General features: G+C 54.3%; 1 protein-coding gene across 6 annotated transcripts in view; it reads right to left on the bottom strand.

Annotated features, from left to right (window-relative positions):
• The window catches only part of ATP13A3 (ATPase 13A3), a 47,784-nt gene that overhangs the window by 14,912 nt on the left and 16,621 nt on the right, over nucleotides 1–16,251 (bottom strand). For all 6 annotated transcript variants that reach the window (XM_082223893.1, XM_082223890.1, XM_082223891.1 and 3 more), the window contains exons 8-22: nucleotides 14,940–15,074; nucleotides 13,538–13,610; nucleotides 12,595–12,726; nucleotides 12,306–12,488; nucleotides 10,766–10,923; nucleotides 9,293–9,481; nucleotides 7,207–7,268; nucleotides 5,895–6,045; nucleotides 4,693–4,809; nucleotides 4,175–4,192; nucleotides 3,904–4,057; nucleotides 3,693–3,813; nucleotides 2,370–2,494; nucleotides 1,647–1,825; nucleotides 188–310 (exon numbers count right to left, since the gene is read on the bottom strand). In XM_082223893.1, coding sequence (XP_082080019.1) covers nucleotides 188–310; nucleotides 1,647–1,825; nucleotides 2,370–2,494; nucleotides 3,693–3,813; nucleotides 3,904–4,057; nucleotides 4,175–4,192; nucleotides 4,693–4,809; nucleotides 5,895–6,045; nucleotides 7,207–7,268; nucleotides 9,293–9,481; nucleotides 10,766–10,923; nucleotides 12,306–12,488; nucleotides 12,595–12,726; nucleotides 13,538–13,610; nucleotides 14,940–15,074 — 1,920 coding nt within the window. The remainder of the gene's footprint in view (nucleotides 1–187; nucleotides 311–1,646; nucleotides 1,826–2,369; nucleotides 2,495–3,692; nucleotides 3,814–3,903; nucleotides 4,058–4,174; nucleotides 4,193–4,692; nucleotides 4,810–5,894; nucleotides 6,046–7,206; nucleotides 7,269–9,292; nucleotides 9,482–10,765; nucleotides 10,924–12,305; nucleotides 12,489–12,594; nucleotides 12,727–13,537; nucleotides 13,611–14,939; nucleotides 15,075–16,251) is intronic.

Genomic DNA, 16,251 nt, shown 5'->3' with positions numbered 1-16,251 from the left:
AAAGTCATCATCTCATCTGTTTCTTTCTATTTGAGACATCAGAAAAGTGGGGGGAGGAGGGGAAACGCCCCCTCTTTGCCCTGTGACAGAGTGAACTAGGAAGTTAGAAGAGACGTTCCATGATCCCCCTCCCGCTCATCTCCCGGCGATGGGAGTTTTGCCCCCGAGAGCTGCTCCAGATACCGACCTTTGGGACGAGGTCCTGGAAATGCTCCTGGATGACAGCAAAGGACTTCCCATTCATCGCAAAGTGGTACTTGGTCACGTGGGGGTCCTCGAGTCTCTCGGGGGGCAATTTGATGGGGATATCCTGCGACAAAACAGCAAGGGTCATCAGCTCGCAGGCTCGCCTGAGAAACGGCTGCCAATTTCCTCTGGCAAACAGTTAAGCAATGCTACCAGGAACACCTTTGGAAAAGGAGAAGCTGCAAGGGCCGGGGGCCGTCTTAAAATAGGCCTTCGCCTTCGTCTTCCATGCTGCCGTCCGTGCTGAATGCTGCACAACCACAGCTGTCAGGAGGGAGGCCTTGTCTGCAGAGAACCCCGGGGCTCAGAGATCGGCACTGGCTGCCCATTTGCTACCAGGCCAAGTTCACGGCATTACAATTAGCATAGAAGGCCCTTCACAACTTGGGACCAGTTCACCTATGAGATGGCCTGACCCCACATGCGCCCCTCGAGCCGCCTGACCCACAGACCTGGCAGCTCTCCCGGGGCACTTTAGCCTTACCATATTTTTCGCTCTATAGGACTCATTTTTCCCCTCCAAAAATTGAGGGGAAATGTGTGTGCATCCTGTGGAGCAAATGCAGGCTCCTTGGCTTCAGCGATAGCAACGCGAAGCCTCCGAAGCACAAAGGGAGCGCTCACACCGTGCTCCGGAGGCTACATGTTGCTTTCGCTGAAGCCTGGAGAGTGAGAGGGGTTGGTGCACACTGATCCCTCTCGCTCTCCAGGCTTCTGGGATAGCCGCCTGAAGCCTTTGGAGTGCAGTGCAAGTTCCCGCTGCGTTCCGGAGGCCTCAGGTTCCTTTTGCTGAAGCCGGGAGAACAAGACTCTCCTGGCTTCAGCAGAGAGGGGGAGCCGCACAGCGCCCCTTCAGCCAAGCGAGAGAAGAAATGGAAGGGGCTCCATTTCTCCTGCCGCTTCGCTGAAGGGGCGCTGAGCAGAGAGGGAGAGGATTTTTTTTCTTGTTCTCCCCCTCTAAAACAAGGTGCGTCCTATGGTTGGGTGCGTCCTATAGAGTGAAAAATACGGTAGTTTGCACTTGCAAGAAACCGATCATTTAGTCTTGCAGCTCCTACACTTTGGACCTCAGGCAGACGCCTTCACTGGACTAAAAACATCCTTGTTTAGGGAAGCCTACCCAGATATACTTAGAAAGCTGATCACAGTTTCATCTTGTTTAAATATTTTAATTTTTTGTACATTTTAAAGTACTGCTGCATTTTTTCTTGATCTTTTTGTCTGCCTGTTTTTTGTAAACTGCTTTGAGTTCTTTTTACAATCATGCTGTGTTTAAATGTTGTGGAATAAATGAATGAATAAATAACTCTGGGCTCCAAGCAACCACAACATGGGTTGGGTGGGAGGGAAGAACAGCAACATCCCCCCCCCCCCCGTGATCGACAGAGCTCTGCCGTTACCTCCGAGTTAATAGCTGGTGGGGAATCAGTGCCTTTGGCGAGGGCATCTGCATAATGCCAGTTGATCCTGGCGGTCTGGCCGTCCTTGGGGGGCAGGGCTTCAGCTATGATCACCTTTTCTTGGGGTAGAATCATCCCACAGTCCCTGGCCACAGAGATGGCTGTCAGCATGTTGTCACCTGCGGAGAAAAAGCACGGCATGCTTCGCTGGGCCTCGGTTTCCCCTCCTGGCCAGCCCCTCCTCGCCCTTCTAATTCTTTACGCTCTGCCATCCCTCCCCCCCCTTCTGGGCCAGCTGTTTCCTCGTTTCCATTTGCAATCTCGAAGCTGAAAGGGACCTGGGGGTCATCTAGCCCAACCCGCCGCAATGCAGGGATCACAGGAAAGGAACCGCTGACAGAAGGTTGCTCCATTCATCTCAGTGCAGCCCCTCTCTCTGGACTACGCAGCCCTGCTCAGCGGCTGCACAAGATCCGCCCCCCACCCCACCTGCTTCTGCCTTTGTAGACAGAAGAAGATGGAGAGGCTTGGGGAGGGGGGCGGAGGGGCTCTGAGTCTGGCTGGGGGAGGGGGCCACCCAGAGAGCTCGGCTGCAGGGGGCTGCGCTGGAATGGAAACTCCAGCAGCAGCAACAACATCACCAACAACAAGACCAACGCAGAGGCCCTGGCCTGGCTGAGGCCCTGGCAGCCCAAAATGGCTCCATAACAGCAGCTCACCAACCTGTAACCATGACTGTGCGGATATTGGCTTTGTGCAGAACTTCAAGCACCGCTGGAGTTTCTTGCTTGAGCTTATTCTGCATGACAATTAAACCCAGGAAATCCATGTTGCCCTCAATGGCATCTCTGCAGCAAAACGGGGGGGGGGGAGAGAGAGAGAGAGAGAGAGAGAGAGAGAGAGAGAGAAAGAAAGAAAGAAAGAAAGAAAGAAAGAAAGAAAGAAAGAAAGAAAGAAAGAAAGAAAGAAAGAAAATGCAGACAAACACCATTAGGAAAACTACAGTTCCCTCCAGGGCCTGATGCACTGCAAGGAAAAAGTCACTCGGGGGACAATTTGCAAATGCCAACACATTATTCATGGCAGCAAAAACAGCTCCAAAGGCTCTGTCCAAACTGGGTGAAAAGGCAGTAAAGACCTGTTACTATTATTATTATTATTATTATTATTATTATTATTAAAGAATTCCCTTTTACATGCATCTCATTGTGATCTACAAGTATATCATAAGATTTAAAATTAAAAAGGCTGTTTAAAAAGTAGTACTACCACCCTAAAGATTCAGCAACGATACAAAAATGGCAGAGACCTTTTCATTGAGCTAGACAAGGTGGACAGAACAAACGTGTCTCCCACGTTTCTGGAGAGGGTTCCACAGACCAGGGGCAGGTGCATCGGAAAGCCCCCCTCCCAGCTACTGCAAAGTGGGACTCTGCCCCATTAGGCCTTTCAAGGTCAGACTTTCCCCCCAATGGCCGAGGGAAAAGGAGGTGCCTTAAGGAACCTGCGCAGGACGCGCGTCCTAAACCCCAAAACCTTGAACTTGGCCTTGAAGCGGATGGGCCGCGGGTGCGAATCCCACAAGCAGGGTGTTATGCAAAGCAGTGGTGCCCACCAATGCCTGAGGCCGAGCCTTGTGACGGCTCTTGACAAAAGCAACGGCATGGGCCGTAGGAGCCGCAAGGAGGTTCAAGAAAGACTTCCTTGCAAAAGGCACAAATCACTCAACACTAGCTTAGTTGTCTTTCAGAAACTGAATTAACTGGACAAATTGGTGGGAAACAGCTCTGTTGGTGGCTTTTTGCTTAAAAGTGAAATCTCGGGGATCAGAGGCTGCCCACGAGGTGCTTGGGAAGGTGTAAAGGGGAAGGAGGGCCAAGCCTGGAGGGACCAGGGCCAAGAGGCCAAAGGAAGAGGGCTAAGAGCACCGCAGGGCTAGGGAGTCACACGGCTTCAAATGGGCACCTGCCCCCCGCTCACTCCAGAGTCCCAAAATCCCAGCGCTCCTGCCAGGCGGAACTGCGTTACTCTGGGATGCCAACTTACCGGGCGACATTCTGGACCTTGTGCCAGGTAAGTTTGGATTCCAGCCTCCTGTGAGCCAGGGCAATGACACGGAAGCCCTGCCTGGTGTACTCTTCCAACACCCTCTCGAAATCCACCGGCACTGGAAGGGGATTGGAAGGAAACGGATCAGAAGAAGCACCTTTCAAGTGAAGGTTTGGGGGGGGGAGGAAGGAGCCCTCTCTCCCTTTACCTGTCTCTTGCTTGCACAGTCCGGCAACCACCTCCGGAGCCCCTTTGGCGTAGGCATCCATCCTCTTCTGCCCGAGGGCTCTGGCCACCACGCACATCCGTTGCAGAGCGGAGGAAAAGGGAAACTGCCGCACGATGCCAATCTCGTAACTGGCCTAACCAAGCGAGAGGAAGGGGGAGTCAGGGCCTGCTCAGCAGCACAAGGGGGGAGAGGAAGGGAAGGGGCCAAGAAGAGAAGCAGAGAGAGAGAGAGAGGGAGAGAGAACACTCACCGAAAGTTCAAAGAGCTCCTGCAAAGGGGGTGGGAGGAGAGGGGACAGGAAAAATAAAATCATTACTATCAATAAAAATAATAATAATAATTTATTATTTATACCCTGCCCATCTGGCTGGGTTTCCCCAGCCACTCTGGGCAGCTTCCAACAAAACACTAAAATACAATAACCTATTAAACCTTAAAAGCTTCCCTAAACAAGGCGCCAACTGCTTTCCAGAAGAACGAGAAGGCAGCTGAGCTTCTCCAGCGTTGGACGCTCAAAGAAGCTTCCTGTCCGCTGCCCCACCAGCATTTTCCCAGCCCCCACCCCATCAGGTTCCTCTGAGAGACATCTATAGGGAAAGGCCCAGGACACACATCCCCCCGATAACGCCCCCCCCCAACTGGACTGGTCAGCCGTGTGGCAAGAGGCCACAGGTCTGCTGGGCGACTGCAGCAGACTCCCTGGCCAAGGAAGGCCCCCGGCTCCAGGGAGGAGGGGGCAAGGCGGGGGAAAGCTCTGCGCAGAACTACCATGTCCTTGTCGGCTGCCGGCTTTGGGTCGGGAAGAAGCTGCTTGGGTGGCTGGACCACGGTGGGCATGATGCGGTTGTGGAGGGCGGTTTCCTCCTCCGTCGCTTCTTCGAGAATCTGAAGGAAGGAAGGAAGCGCATGTGTGAGAGACGCCCTCTTCCAGCTGTGAGGAGCATAAGAGAGGAGCCCAGCCGGATCAGGTCAAAAGGGGGGGGGGGCAACCACCTCCCGGCCAGCATCCTGTTCTGGCCCAGCAGGTGCCTCTTGTGGGAAACCTGCAAGCAGCGAGCCGAGCCCAAGAGGATCTCTCTCCCCCTGCAGGGGTTTCCAGCAACCGGGATTCAGAAGCACCTTGGAGGCAGAGCAGAGCCATCCAGGAATCCCCTTCCTCCATGCCATGGTCCAATCCTCTTTTAAAGCCATCCCAAGTTGGTGGCAGCACTCCCTCCTGTGGGAGGGAGTTCCACAGTCTAACTTTGCACTGTGTGAAGAACGTGTCGGCATGCAGAGGGTTGCAAGGCCAGCTGGCTAGCCCCAGCTGGATCGTCTCCTTCCAGCCGTCCCGCTGCAAAGACCCATCTGCCTCTCAGGCTTCAAAGCCAGGGCACACTATATCAGCCGAGTGAAATGCGCACACAGAACAGGCCTGAGGCTTGTGGAAGCATACTACAATTACGGATTTATTCATCATAAATCAGGACAAAGAAACATGTCGTCTCTCTCAGCGAGACAGGGAAAAGCAAAAGCCATACACACAACCGAGGTTCCCAGCAAGGTGGCTGGTATGTAAACAGACATGTGACATGCAACAGTTCCATGTCTGCAACTGAAGGTGGGATGGAATTTTCCAACAGAACGTCCCTTTCCTCTTGCCAGATGGAACAACCCACCACTTCCTCCCACTGTGTGCTGCTCTGCGGGTTCTCCTGACCACCACCCCCCCGCCAAGGTAGGTGTGGGAGTCCACTTCCTTAAGGTGAATCCCACCCTATGGCCTTTCAGGGGTGGAATCAACGGCTCGGGTGGCCCTGCTGCCTTGCAAAGCTTCGGGCATCCCAAGATGTGGACCGCAAAGAGAACTGGCTGCATATTTATTCATTTTACTGACATCTTGCCCCTTAGCCACAGACCTACACTTAAAACCCATGCCTCATTTGCACCTGTGGAGTCTGAAACCCCAAACCGAACTGCCAGCTTCTCACCCATCCAGTGGCTTCAAACATCTTCAGGTCAAGCGGATCTCCTGAAAGGACTCCATCGATTTTGGTCAGGGAGTGACAGGTTGCCATGCAGGCAATGAAAGGCGACTTGACGAGGCTCTCGCTGCAAGCGCTTTGCTCTGGCAAGAGGAAACTAGATGCCAAAAAAGAAGAAGATTGGGAAGACAGCGTCATTCACAAGCCAGGTGAGCTGGTTCTGGGAAGGTCCGATTCCCTCCCTAGGCCTCCAGACTAGACCGACAGAAAAGCCAAATTCCACTCAGCAAAAAAGCTGGAACCAAGACAGAGCTTTGCGAGGGCACCAGCTGAACTTGAGACCACTAGAAGAGCCTGCAGAATCAGCAAAGGAGGCCCACATTCTCTGTCATCCTGCTCTCTCAGGGCCAGACAGAAGCCCCCCAAGGGAAAACCGCAGGAAGGATTTAGCACAGGAGCAGCGCCCTCCCCTCCTCCAGCAAGCATTACAGAGGAGTTCGGTTGCTGAGATGTCTGGGGCCGCCACACACCCCGTTCCACAGACTCATCTCCTGTGCCCCCTACCCTGTAAAAAGCATTATTCCCACTAAGGAAGAGATGAACACTGTAAAATTTGTAACAGCAACAATTAATTGCACATTTATTCAGAAGCCATCTAAAGCTACACAGTTCAATCAAGTCAACAAAACTGATGAACTTGATCTAGGGTTGCCAGCTTTTCAAGGTCTGAGAGTCATTCACACCTCCAGCTGCCCCCTTGCCGCTTAGCGCCCCCCAGGGAATCCCACCCCAGGAAGTACTGTCACCCCCTATGGGCACCACTGGTTTAGATACAAGGGGCCATGGGGTGGCAAGAGGAGGCCTTTTCTGCAGTGGCTCCCCGTTTGTGAGATGCTCTCCCCAGGGAGGCTTCCCTGCAGCCTTCACTCCATACCTGGGAGCAAGGTTAACATGTTTGTCTTCTCCCAGGCCTGGGGTGGTTAAATGAACCTATGGCTTTTTAATTGTGGGGCTTTTGGGCCGGGGGGCAGGGCATGTTGCTTTTTTGTTACTACATTACATATTCTGTGTATTCATTTTGTTTTTTTATGTTGCAAACTGCCTTGTATCCTGCAATTTCAAGGGGCTCCCCTGGCATCCTCTGATGGGCAGCCCTGGCACCTGGCAGAGCAGAGCAGGACCAGATGAGGAGCCTGGGAGAGGAACTGAGTGCTTGCCAAGAGGAGAGCGCACGGGGTCCCTTTTGGTTTGGCCTGAGGGCCCTATTTTAACAGCAAGAAAGCCCCCAAGGCGGGTGACGTTCCACGGAACAGCTTACCGAGCGTTTTCAACCCTCTGGATTCCCCAGAGATCCAGGCCGTCTTCAGTAAGGGTGCCTGTCTGTGGAGGGGAGAAGGAACACGTGAAAAGCAGAGCCAGAGATACTGAGCAAAGTCTTTGGCCACTTGCCTAAGCACAGGGAGCGCCGTCTCAAAGTGCGTCTAGAGGCACAGGACTAACCCCACAGGGAGCAGGCCGACCTGCAAACCAGAAGGGAGTCGCTGGCCCTGTGGGCTAACCCTAGCGGGAGGCCAAAAGAGAAGGAAAAGGGGAGCTTCTGCAAATACTTCACCTTCCTCACACCCAAGTTTCAATTACCTTTGCACCCGCTGCAAGGCTGTGAAACTACTAGCAAGGACCCTCGGAGGGGAGGGAGCCAGACAGACGCCCCTCTGCCCCAGTCAAGTTTAGAGGGATCACATTCTATGCCCAGGAATCACCCTGTGCCAACAGCAGTGGCTGCATTCCCAAATGCTGGCCCTGTGCAACTACCGAAGGCCAAGAGCAGGACTGCGGCAAAGGTCTTGCCGCCTGGCACCGGTGGGCAGTGAATGTGTCAGCCTGGAAAGGCCTGCCCTTCCCTCCCATCCCTAAAGCAGCAGCGGGAGGAAGGGAGAGGTTCTGCAGAGCAGAAGGGAAGGCTTTCCTTGACATCGCCGCACTCGCCCCAGGCAACCTGCCCAGCTCTAAGCCCCTCAGAACACGCAAGTGCAATTCATTAAAATTAATTAGCCTTGCGTAAGAAGAGCCAGAGGAATTCAAGCTCCCTGCAGGATTTGCTTTCCAAGGCCCACTCCCTCATCTCCTGCCCCTCGGCTCGCTTTGTTGTTTTTTCCTAAATCAAAGGAGGTCTGTGATCAGCTCTGGAGGAAAAACAATTTTAGAAACAAAAAGCAAGGGATTCAGAGATTGGAGGGCCTGGCTGCTCCGGCTTTGTTTTGACCCTGCAGGGAAGGGGTGCAGGGTAGGATCACCGGGCCCTGGAAAAAAACCAAAAAGTAAAAATAAAGCCATGCTTTTGTGGCTATAATAGCCTCAGAGGAGGAGTCATCAAAGAGTTTTACAAAAGCACCGAAAACTTTTCCCTCTAAGCTGTGCCCCTTCAAACTCCGCTCTTCTTTCCCCCCAGCAAAAAGGAAGATGGCTCTGTGGTCTCTCCATCCTCCTCCCACTCCGCCTGCGCGCTCAAGCAGAATGAAGGACGGGGCTTAAAAGGGAAAAGGAGAACGCCAAACACCTGCAGGCCCCACGGAAAGGGGAGGGCTGTTTCTGAGTGACTGCATACGTGGCAACCCCCCCAGAGGCAAGCTCACGCGGATGCAGTGGGGAAGGAGCGCTTGCGCTGCAGAGGGTCAGTCTAGATGGCCCTCGGGGTCCCTTCCCACGCTGCCATTCTACATGCAATAGCTATTCAGGCTCTTATTGGCTCCTCCCCTCCAGTCGCCTACAGCAGCCACCCCAGAGGAAGTCACAGGCCTGCAGGGCCTCTCCACCAGAGACCAGCAACTTCTCCTTCCTTCCTCCCACTCCAGCTGGGCACGGCAAGAGCCTTTTCCACCCCCCAGCAGCTTCACAGAACACCCACCTCAGCAAAACCAGGCATCTGCAGGCTGTGAGGGAATCTGGGCACTGGCCAAAGACAGGCACTAAGGAATTCTGCACTGGGTGACGTCAGAATTCCCTGGCTACTTTCTGCACAAGCTTCCCAAAAAGTTATCAACCCTCTCCTGATGCTTATTAAAAGATTTCCACATCTGTCGGGCAACGAAGCTGGAGAAAGCCTTCTAATCCCCGCCCAACACAAGTGCGCTCTCTCTGTGACTCGCTTCTTTGCAGGGATCTTACTGAATGGATCTCCTGCACAGAACCTTCCTGAGGGGAACTAAGCAAGGAGAAAACGCCAGGGTCCAACTTTTGCCCCTTCCTGGGCATGGCCTCGGCTCAGGACAACGCACCCGTCTGCGTCATTCCGCACAACTGAGCATCACAAGCCCCCCCTTGATGTCTGTGGCAGGAGGATCTCAGAAGCCTCATCCTGAACTCAGCTCAGAATGTCTCAAGGGAAAATGGCAAATGATCTCAACCTTGTCGAAGCACACGAGGTTCAGCTGGCCGCAAATGTTGATCCTCTGAGGGCTGATGCAGAAGATGCCAATCTTCCTCAGCCGCCGTTGGGCGTAAACGATCCCCGCCGTCATGGCGGCAGGAAGAGCCGGCGGCACCGTGATGGTGATGATGTCCAGAGACTCGATGATGATGATGTCGGCCGAGACCTGCGGGAGGAGAGGAGGAAGATGAGGGAGAGCAGGGGCCAGCAGAGGGGGCCGGTCCACTGTCCCTCAGACCTTGTGGGGGGGCCAGACTATATTTGGGGGGGGGGAGAACGAATTCCTACACCCCACAAATAACCCAGAGACGCATTTTAAATAAAAGGACACATTCTACGCATGTAAAAACACACTGATTCCTGGACCATCCGTGGGCCGGATTTAGAAGGCAATTGGGCCAGATCCAGCCCCCAGGCCTTAGTTTGCCTACCCATGAAAGAGAGGGTGACTCACCGCTGGCTGCCCAGAGGCCAGGCTGGGTCCAGTTCAGCCAGCCCTTCAAAGGCTTGCGCTGAGAGATTCCTGCAGCAGGTGCTATGGGAAGCACCCACGTCTTTCGCCAGAGGCATTTCCGAGAAATGCTTTTGCGTTGCCTTTGGACTCCTGCAGCCAGCTGACCTAGCAGCACCGTTTCACCCAGACAAGACCTTGTGCCAGGGGAACAAGGGGAACTGGGAGCTGGGATGGGGAGCGTTCCTTTAAGCGTGGAATGTACCAGAACCAGGCAGCTGCTGGCATGTCTCTGCCAGAGGTCCTGTGGAAGCACCGTCTGCCGGAGCAGACAGGCAGCTATGCAAACCTGGGAGAAGGCCATTTTCCATACTCCTGAGATGCAGGTTTTGCAACAAGCATTGCGCACACCGGAGGCACCCGAGGGCCAGGGGCTGTAGCACTGCTTTCTGGTACAGTGGAACATTGGTTCTAGAACTTAATCCATTCCAGGAGTCCGTTCGACTCCTGAAACCATTCAAAAACCAAGGCGTGGCTTCCGATTGGCTGCAGGAGCTTCGTGCACTCAAGCGGAAGCTGCATCAGACATTCAGCTTCCAAAAAACGTTCACAAACCAGAACACCTCTGGGTTTGCAGCCTTTGGGAGCTGATTTGTTTCTGTTCAGGAACCAAGGTACCACCGTATTTCAAAAAGAAGCCCTAGCAAAACTAATAACTGACAATCTATGCTGAACACAACCAACTGGGAACTATGTCAGTCGGCCATTTCCTCAGAGAGCTTTCCGGATTTGGTCAAGAAAACCACGCGGCCGGCAGGTGTGTTGCATCTGTGGCTGGGCAAGGGGAAGGAACAAGCCACGCCCCCAGACAGCTTCGCTTGGCGTTTGCCCAGATGCGGCTCTGCCTAGAGACCGTGAAGGAGGAGGGGGCTGAAGCAACCGCCCCCCCCAGCCAGTGATGGATCTGCAAGGAGACGAAAGGGGTGGGACTCCTCCTACCTTGTGGAGAATGCTGATGACGATGGTGTAGAGGAAGCCGACCCCTGCCACTCCCACCAGGCAGAGCAGGAACATGTAGGCATCTCGGTAGAGCTTGAAATCCGTTGGCTTTGGATACAGGATGGAGCGGACCAGCTGCCCTTTAGAAGTGCTGAAGCCTAGGATGAAGCAAGGAGGCTTTCAAAGACGGGATCAGAAGCACAAACCTACAAGTCCCTGCAGCTAGAAGCCAAGGCAGCATTTTTTTATGACTGTCTCGAGGCAGGCTGGCCAGGCAGCAGAAGCCCCTGCTACAGCAGCAGCAAAAGCCCACCTTCGAGGACAAGCAAGTCACTCAGAGCTACAACGGAGGAGAAAGGGCTTCATCAATGGAGACATGCGGATCTTCCAAAGGTGAGCCCTTCGGAAATGACCGGCAGAATCCGTGACCAGGGAGAAGAGTTGGTGGAAGAAGACTGGAAGAAATTTAAAGACTACTTGCAGAAATACTGTAAAATTAAGGAATGTTAAAATGATGTCGGGTGGAAAATAAGTGGTATTGGTAAAAAGATTATCAAGAATATGTAAATATGGATTGACAATGGTTATAAACACATGGTTATAATAGGTTAAGATATTGAGTAAAGATAAATGACAGAGGGTAAGGATTTGCTGAATTAAATATCTGAACTGGAATACAAAAAGGGAGGTGTGAGGAGGTCAGGAAACTAGTAAATGAAGTATAAGATATGAAATTATTGATCTTTTTTCTTTTCTTTTTTTTCTTTTTGTTAACTGTTTTCTATTTTGTATTTTTCATGTGTTCTGTTTTTGTACTTTTGTAGTCCTTTTTTTCTTTTTTAAGGTTATTCTTTGTTCTTATTTGTTAAGTCTAAATTTTGAAACTTTTTAATGTTTGTAAAATCTCAATAAATATTATTTTTTTAAAAAAACCAAAGGTGAGCCCTTCGGGTGAGGAGGCGAGGGAGGGAGAAAACAAGCGCCCTCCGGAGAGATCAGGCCCAAGGCCACAGCTCAGCGCCCCTGCTCTGCCTGCAAAAGGTCCCAGATTTGATCCGGAAGAGCATCTGCAGGTAGGGCTGGAAGAGCCCTCCAAGTCTGAAGCTTCCATGGAGGAGGGGGCTAGGGGTGGCTGCCAGACACAATGGTCGGAGGCAGCGATGCTCCTGCCCACTGGTTGCAGGAGGCGACAGGCCTTGCTTGCTGGTTTGCCACTGTGGGAACAGGCCGCAGGACTCGATGGGCCACTGTGGGCCTGATCCAGCAACACCTTCCTACGTTCAGGGCAGGCAACCCTGAGCTCACGGGCCAATAAAAGGCTGCTTTTGGTGTTTGCGCAGACTCCTTGATGGCAGCACTGGAGGGGCAGGAGGGAGGAGGCCAGAGGGACGCCTCAGCCTCAGCACTGCACAACGCTGCCAGCACCAGACTAGGTTGGATGCTGCAACTTGTCATGAGCCACCACAGCTTAGCAAGAGAGAGAGAGAAATCCCCACACACACACACACACTTGCTGCCTGTGCAGAAGGCTCTGCCTCACCTGTCCTGACCACGATGGCTTTGACCAGCTCCCCGGTGTAGAAGCGGGTCTGGATGACGGTCGTGCCGCAGAACAAGGTGTGCCTCCGGTGCCCCTCGGGACTGTACACCTCGTCCGCCAGGCCCCCCTTGGGCTCCTCCGTCGGGTTCGGCAGGTTGGTCTTTGTGACGGGAACGCTTTCGCCTTCAACGAGACGAGGGCACAGCTGACAGGGCGGAGATCCCAAGCCCCAGCAGCACCACCCAGGTCCCAGCTGCGGATCGGGGCCCCGACGGGCCCTCCCCGTTACCTGTCAGCATGCTCTCGTTCACGATGCAGGTCCCGCTGAGCAGCACCGCGTCGCAAGGCATGATCATCCCGTTCAGAGGGACCACAATGACGTCCCCAGGCACCAGCTCCGTGGAAAGGATCTCCTCCACGCCTGGAGGCCGGGGAGAAGCAAAGGGTGAGATCCTGGCCCGGCAGCTGCTCGGGCTGCTCTTCTGCTCAGCCAGGGGCCCAGGGTGGCTGGCTGGCTGCTCTCTCTCCAAGGGAGCTACTTGCTAGGAGAGCGACCCCTGGCCCACGGGAGATCCCTCAGGGATTGGGACAGGGAGCGCTATCCAAGGTTGGAGTACAAGGCACACCCCAGCTAGGAGAAGGGGCAGGAGAGACAGAGACAGAGAGACAGAGAGAGGGGCCCATGGGCCCATGCAAGAGAGAGACTGTAGTCTGAAAGGATGGTTGGAGGTTGGCTGCAGACTGAAAACACCTTTGCAGGAGGGGACACTGCAGAGCCTCTCCCTGGAGACCTCAGCTGGTGAGCAAGGAAGTCTTACTCGGAATAGAGCTCCTGCTATTAGCAGACCTAACTTAGTCCTGCTTATTCATTTCAATGCATTACCGGCAAGTAAAACCTAGCTGATTGTAGTCTTATTTATTTACTTGCCGCCCACCTTACTGGGTTGCCCCAGCCGCTCTGAGCCGCTTCCAAAAAATGGTAAAACCACAGTAAAATATCACACATTAAAAACTTCCCTATACAGGGAGAAATGGGTCTGCAGTCTGTTGGACTGCACTGGTGCTTCCTGGAGGGCCCACTATGGCCAGACCCCACCCACCCCTGGGCCCAGCCAGGACAGTCCCCTGGGAGAGATGTCCGGAGAGAACTTGCCCCTCCCTCCAAGGAAGCCCCCCTCCCCACAAGGAAGGCGGCAGATCCACTTTCCCACGGTCCCCCCCCCCCGACCTACCTTGGTTTGCTCTGCTGACCGACACCCGGATGACGCTGTGAGCAGCTACCAAGTCATGAAGCATCATGTATTGCTGGGGAGAGAAGGGGGGGCGTTAGTCAGTAGCACAAGGGGCACCAAGGGGGTGGGCCAGTGACTCCCAGCTGCATCACTGCCCCCCACCCCATAAGCACCGTGGAGGAAGTGGAGCCCCGGAGCAAGAAAGCAGCCTGCTAGCAGCAGCAGCAGAAAGAAACAGGAGGCCTATCCGGGAAAGAGAGAGATTTGTGGCTGGCAGAAATGCCGAGCAAGTCGCAGGAGGCCAGCCTGTTCTGGAAGGGGCCAATGCCCCTTCCCCTGAAGCAGTGGTCCCCCCCCCCACCTGTTCAGCCTCTTCCTCCATCTCTGAGTGGTCCTGCCTCCTGAACCCCCGCCGGTCAGCACTGCCCCCTGCCCTGAACCCCAGGAGTCGCTGGCTCAGTCTCCAGCCCCCTCGCCTCTGCCACACACTCGCCAGAGCATTGCCAGCATTAGGCCAATCCAAACGTCACAGAGTGGCTTGCAGGGCCCGGGGTGCCATCGAGTGGCACTTGCCTCCTCCTCCCCCCTGCTCCATTCTGGGACCTCAAAAGCTCCCACCCTATTTCGGTTGCCCTAACAGACGTATTGCCCGGCTATGGATTTTGACATTTTTCTTAGGGCCAACATGGGTATCCTCACCATTTTTGTGTGCTGGAATCTAGTTCTGAATCTTCTCTCCTCCCAACTGCTGCCGCCCTAAGGACTCTAGGCGCCCCCCAACAAACAGCTCCATCAGTGCAAAGGCTTCTGCCTGCCCCATGGAACGTCTCCTCCCTCTCCTCTTCCTCCCCAAACCTCCCAGAGCAGCACTGGGGCAGGCATAATGGGGGGGGGGTACACCAGGAAAGGAGTTGGGGAACGTTCCACAGCACCCACCTATATCCTTGCACTGACGGATCTAGTTTCCTGGATGCCACCCTCTGAGAGGGCTGGGCAGAACTGGGCAAGGCCTCCTCCGCCCCAGACCACACTTTGCACCACCAGAGTCACACATCTTTCAGAAGATCTGGCTGCCCTTTTGACTGCCTCCCTCCCACCCTCCGCTAGTCGCCATGTGCAGCTGTCACAACACGTGAGGAGATTTCAAGCTACGCCGGTTCAGCTCTGCAGGCTGCAAAGCGTTTGCAGAGCCGCACCCTCAGCTGGGAAGGAGAAGAGTCAACATCCGACTACAACCCCACCTGTTGGGGGTCAAGTTGCACTCAAGAGCAGCAAACCTTAACAGGCCACGGAAGCGGAAGTTTGCCGCTGGGATGCCAGCCCCAGGGGAGTACCGAGGCAGCAGCTCACCTGCCACAGGTAAGCAGGCGGGCAGGCACTCAAAAACAGCCCTGGAACTCACCTTCCGGATGGTATACAGTGAGCTAACAACAGAGATCAGAGACATTATCACAATGGCTGCTGCATAGTAATAATATTCATCTGTGCTCCACAAGATCACACTGAACAGCTGGAAAATGTAAAAAGGATTGAGGACCTGGGGAGGGAGAGAGAGAACAAAACAAAGCAACGGATTATGCCTTTTGCATGAAGGAGCCGCCCTCCTCTCTCTGGTGCCGAAGGTCAAGAATTTCATGGCCTCCTATTACATACATTTTTAGAATTCAGACCCATCCTGGTCTGCGTGGGAGGGGAGTGAAGAGTGTGCCAGAAGAGCACATGGCAAGGATTCAGAGCTCCCCTCCTCTCCTGGCAGGGCTGGCCAGCTCAGTGGGCACAAATGGTGCCCTTGAAGACTTCACCCGAGAAGCCTCTGCGCCCCCTTGCTCTCCCCTTGGCAATCAGGTGGTGCTTCTCCTTTGAAAAGCACGTAGAACCGAAGAAGGAAGTTGGAAGAGGAACACCCTCTTTTGAGGTTCAGGCTAATTTGACTGGCTCTGACTTTCACACACACCTCTGCGCACATGCAAAGATCGAAAGGCTGCGTTCAACACGGCTGTTCCGCTTGTGCAATGGAACTTCCCCCTCGACTCCCCTGCAGCCCCGTCAAAATCTGCTCCAGGGGGCTGAGGGTTCCTCTGGAGCAGATTTGGGGGCCACGCACGGACAGGAGGAGGAGGAGAAGCGTCGCTGTGCAAGCGGAGCTCTGGCTACCCTTCAAATGTGTCCCCAACGGGGAGCCGATCCTTGACTGAGGAGTGGAAGGTGGGGAAGTGGGCCCCACAAGCCACAGAGGGGGCACAGGAGTGGTCTAGGCAAGGGGCCAAGCACCCTGGCACCACCTGCTGGTTCCTATCTCTCCAAGAGAGTTTCCACCTCAGTCAAGTGGTGCCACTTCAACGCTGCCCATCCCCACCAGCTGCCCTGGGTCTTCCGTGGCATCAAGGCCTGGCGACTGCAGCACACAACCACCTGCCACTTGAATGCCCTGGCATGATGTCAGGCCTGGGCAAGAGAACAGCCTTGCTGTCTGCTTGGCTTTCCTTAAGAGGCTTGCAGCTCACGCAGAGCGGACGTGACACTTGCCAGTTGAGAAGGAAAGGGCCACGTAAAGCACAGAAACAGACAGACCCCCCCCCCCAAGAAGACAAACTGCCACAACTGCTCCAACCTATCTGGTGAAACCTAGAGCTGCACTTGCAGGTCTCCAGAACCAGAGGGGGAATCCAGGCAGGTTTCCCCTCCATAGCCTTTAACCCTTTCATGCACAGTTA

Source organism: Podarcis vaucheri (assembly GCF_965113315.1).
Source record: "Podarcis vaucheri genome assembly, chromosome: 5".
NCBI classification, from domain to species: domain Eukaryota; kingdom Metazoa; phylum Chordata; class Lepidosauria; order Squamata; family Lacertidae; genus Podarcis; species Podarcis vaucheri.
This window is presented reverse-complemented; position numbering and strand designations above follow the sequence as displayed.